This window comes from Bactrocera dorsalis, chromosome 2 (genome assembly GCF_023373825.1).
Source record: "Bactrocera dorsalis isolate Fly_Bdor chromosome 2, ASM2337382v1, whole genome shotgun sequence".
Taxonomy (NCBI): Eukaryota; Metazoa; Arthropoda; class Insecta; order Diptera; family Tephritidae; genus Bactrocera; species Bactrocera dorsalis.
In genome coordinates, this window is record NC_064304.1 from 52,317,989 (window position 1) to 52,322,460 (window position 4,472).

Sequence of the window (4,472 nt, forward strand, 5' to 3'; positions counted from 1 at the left end):
ATTGTTCGGATGTGAACGATTGATTTTTAAAAGAGCTTCTATTTAAATTATTGTGGCTACTTGCTTGGGGTCTATTGAAGCTTCTATTGAGGTCGTTTTGAACGTTTTTCGTTCTGACTAGTTTTTTATCTACCCTTTCTGCAATTTCGTATTGGGTAGTAAGAAATTCCTTCATTTGCTGCCACGTTGGGCACTTTCTTCGCGATGAGAGCGATTGCTCCCACAAAAGTACCGATTTTTCTGGTAATGCAGCGGTGCATATATTTACCAGAATGGGGTCCCAATTATCTGTGGGAATACAGTACTTTTCGGATATAAGCCTCCCGGTTAAAAGATTTCCCCGCTTATAAGGAAATAAAAGCAGGTCACAAAAAATTGCACATAAGCAATATACAGAAAAATCCCCGGTTAATGTGTTCCCCGTTTAAAAGGTTTACCCGCTTATAACATTGAAAATGTGCGAGCCCTTTAAAGAAATACGTACAAAAATCCCCGGATATAAAAAAGAAAAATCTGGCTACACTTATTTGATTTTTTCTTTTTTTGCGGTATGGCAATCTGTAAAAACATATGTTTGTTGATTAATGGCGGCAAATGTAAAATTTTTGGCAAAAGTGTAAGTGAAATAATTTTTAAGTTTGCAAAATTTAGTAGCGTTTATTTTTTTACAGGATGGCTGGTAACAAAAGAAAGACGCTTTCCATAAAGGAGAAACTTAAAGTTATCGCTGAAAGTAAAACCATATCAAAACCTGAACTGTGTTCCAAATATGGGTGCTCTTCAAGTACACTAAATAAAATTTTAAGAAACGCAGGCGAAATTGCTAACAAATCGTCCACGCGCAAATTGTCTGCAAAAAGAATGAGGCAAGGTAAAGAAGCCCAGGTGGAGCAGGCGTTAATGATATGGTTTAATCAACTGAGATCCTCTGGAGCAGTAATCTCTTCAAACTTAATGCTGGAAAAAGCCAAGCAGCTTGCAGTGAAGCTAAAAAAAGATTTTACGCCAACGCAAGGATGGCTCTGGCGATTACAGAAGCGCAATGGCATTCAGTTAAGAAATATTCACGGCGAAGAACGCTCCACTGATAAGGAAAATGCAGAAATATTTCTGAGCACAACTCTTCCACATATTATAGCGAACTATGATCAGGTGAATATTTTCAATGCAGACGAAAGTGCCTTGTTCTTTAAAGCATTGCCGCAAAAAACGCTTACACATAAGGGACAAACAGTGAAAGGGTTCAAGACCTCTAAGGACCGGCTAACGCTTCTTTTTATTTGCAATGCCACGGGAGAATTTAAGGAAGTCATTGTCATTGGAAAGTCAAAGAGTCCGCGATGCTTTAAAAATAAAGTTTTGCCATTAAAGTATTACTCTAACAAGAAAGCGTGGATGACGCAGGAGATTTGGGGTAAAGTTTTAAATAAGTTGGATACACAAATGAGAGAACAGAATCGAAAAATTGTTCTGCTGGTTGACAATGCGGCTTGTCATAAGATTTCTGACACTTTGACAAACATTAACCTTCAGTTTTTGCCACCAAATACAACTGCAATAACTCAGCCTCTGGATCAAGGAATTATCCACTGTTTTAAGGCGTACTATAGGCAAAGTATTATTCGGAAACAGGTTGCTGCAATTGAACGCGGACAAACAGTGGCTGAATTTGAAAAATCACTCAATATATTTCAAGTTATTCATATGATTAAACATAGCTTTTGGATGGTGAAACCTGAATCAATTCAAAACTGTTTCAAAAAGGTACGTTCGTTAAAATTTCACAATTTTTGCTTATTATATTCATTAATTTTTTTTTATTATTTTTTTGATAGGCAAAATTTATAACTACACCCACTGATCAGCAATTTGAAGATACAAGTGCTGAAGTAGAAAAAATCGTTAAGAGCCTGGCAGGTGCAAATACACAAAGCTCATTTGAAACATATATTGTATGTGATGACGACATTGTGTGCTATGGCAATTGGACTGATGAGGAAATTGTCAGTTCCATTGTTGATACAGAAGCAGATCCACTGCAAATTGATAACGACGGGTCTGAAGATGAAGAGGAGACTGAGGAAGTGTTAAAAACAGCGTCACTTGCAGAAGTTCTGCATTGTATTCACAGCCTCAGAGCCCACTTCCTGCCAAAAAATAAATACATTGCTGAATTAGAAAGCATGGAAGGAGACATTCTCCATAATGAGATGTCTTTCCAAACTAAAATAACAAATTGGTTTTTTAAACGTAATTTTTAAGACTTCTTTTTTCAAAATAATGTAATTTTTTAAGACTTCGTTCTGTGCAAAATTTTTTCAAGCATGGTCGACAAAGATCTCATTTGCTCCTTACATTTTTATGTTTTGTTTTTTACATGAATATTACTTTTGTTTTTTTCTTTTCACTATGTAGTGATGAATACATACACATGTATGTATACTAAAGTACTTTTAAAAAGTATCTAATAAATATTTACATATTCGTAGCTTAAAAAAGTAGTTGTTTCATATGTGCATTTTTATATAAGCTTCAAAAGGTACATAAAGCGGGACTTTCATATAAGCCCCAAAAGTGCTTTTAACCGGGGTTTTCATATAAGACTTCCCCGGATAAAGTGTTCCAATTTTGAGCATTTCGCTCGGCTCTTATATCCGAAAAATACTGTATTCTGTGTCGATAAAATCGACAAACAATTTGAAACCGTGGATTGAAGCTTTATGAATTCTTCACTGGTTTCTTTCTGAATTTTTGGTAAATTCATTAATATCGTCACCTGTTTATCGACCAATATTCTTTCGTTTTCATAACGTGCTTTTAGAGCTTCCCAAGCAAAATTAAAATTTTCGTCATTCAAAGCGAACTGTTTGACTATTACGCCTGCCTGACCTTTGTCTGTGCTTGTGATAATTTAGGATGGTTTATGTACACAGCTGTAAACATGTCCCGGAAGGACGGCCATTGTTCATAACCACCATGAAATATATCTGTATCGCATATTGGCACTTTGAGGTGAATGCCTGAACTTGCCTCTTGGGCTTGTCTTTGTGGCAGCTCTACTCTCGGTTGTGGAGTAGGTGCAATTGCTCTTAATAGCTTGAGTTGATCAGAAATCATTGCTTTTGTGTCTTCGAACTGGTCTAGGCAGTGTTCATACTTGGTGTAAGCTGATGATTTAAAATTTTCGGGTAGATCTGAGTCAGAATCTACGATTGCGTCATATGCCGCTTGGAGACGTGACCAAAAATTGTCTAAATTGTCTTTTTTAATTTCTAAGACCGATTCAGAATTGTCTTGAATCGGTGAAGATGAAAATCGAGTGCAGTACCGTATCAAACTGTCACTCTCAGCAATGAATTTTGTATAAGTAATGTCTTTACCCCTCTTTAGTTTTGTAGCACTTTGCTTTGAGCGTGTAGCTTCTGCCGGTGTACACGGACTTTTTTCGTCTGAAATCATTTTTGGAACTTTTAGCAACTGAGTTGTTTTAGATTCCTTTGAGTCTGAGCTCATTTAAAAGATGTACAGAATATCAAAAAGTCTTAGTGAAAACTAGACTTGTAGATGTTTAGAAAAGTTTCGTATAAATTGTTCAATAGAGGACTCTTTTGTATGCAAGAGTTTCAAAAAAATCAATAAAACCAATGGCTTTTAGATAAACCGAGATTTTAAAAAATATTTTCGTTTATATATATTGTTACGAATTTACTGTTTGCTAGTTTACTTTGTTAGGTTCGTATCTCTGGATTGACAAATAAAATCAACACTGTTTAATTTAATTCAACAACTCTTTATTTCACAACTCGTCTACACTATAGCAGTTTACTCTTAGCACTGAACTATTACGTTGGCGCTGCCACGGCTTATATAGCCACGCACTTCTCGCTGATGCCGACGTGTCCTTCTAGAATATTGCGTCTGGAAATTACCAGAACATAATGCTATACGGCGCCAGACGCAAGCAGACAGTCGCGGCGCCAGACTCAGCAATTGTTTAACTAGACAAGCAGACATTGCGGCGCCAGATGTCTATTGTTTCGACAAGCAGACAGCCGTGGCGCCAGATGTCTACAACAAGACAAATGCTATTCCATATACCTACAGCTATTGTTCATAATCAGGGATGCATATAGTAATACAAATACAACTTAATACTACTTTTGTAACACTGCCCTCCCCTAAAGCCTAATCGTCCCGATTAGGCACAAATCCTCTTGAACCAAATGGGGCTCGCCTCTCCAAATGTACTACTTTCATTTTACATCGTGCTTTTCCATTTCTTTGTATGCGGTATACCACGTCATTAAGTCGTTTCATCACCATATAGGGTCCTTCCCAGGCTGTCTGCAGTTTCGGGGACAAGCCTTTCTTTCGAAGTGGATTGTACAACAGGACCAGATCACCTTCTTCAAAACCTTTTGAATTTGCCGCTTGATCGAACCGGTCCTTCATCTTATTGCTCATCAGATGCG

At 37.0% G+C, this 4,472-nt stretch overlaps 1 protein-coding gene across 1 annotated transcript; it reads left to right on the forward strand.

Annotated features, from left to right (window-relative positions):
- Positions 1-523: 523 nt before the first annotated feature.
- LOC125776108 (tigger transposable element-derived protein 6-like) lies at positions 524-2,261 on the forward strand. The gene is made up of 3 exons (XM_049446991.1): positions 524-616; positions 672-1,764; positions 1,836-2,261. The coding sequence occupies exons 1-3, from the start codon at positions 585-587 to the stop codon at positions 2,259-2,261; spliced, it is 1,551 nt and encodes a 516-aa protein (XP_049302948.1). The 5' UTR covers positions 524-584.
- The last annotated feature ends 2,211 nt before the right edge of the window (positions 2,262-4,472 follow it).

Bases quoted from the DNA above. Each gene is read 5' to 3' on its own strand.
- LOC125776108 (XM_049446991.1), top strand. From the start codon at position 585: ATGGCGGCAAATGTAAAATTTTTGGCAAAAGT. The intron at 617-671 runs GTAAGTGAAATA...ATTTTTTTACAG, and splicing joins GTAAAATTTTTGGCAAAAGT to GATGGCTGGTAACAAAAGAA. The intron at 1,765-1,835 runs GTACGTTCGTTA...TTTTTTTGATAG, and splicing joins TTCAAAACTGTTTCAAAAAG to GCAAAATTTATAACTACACC.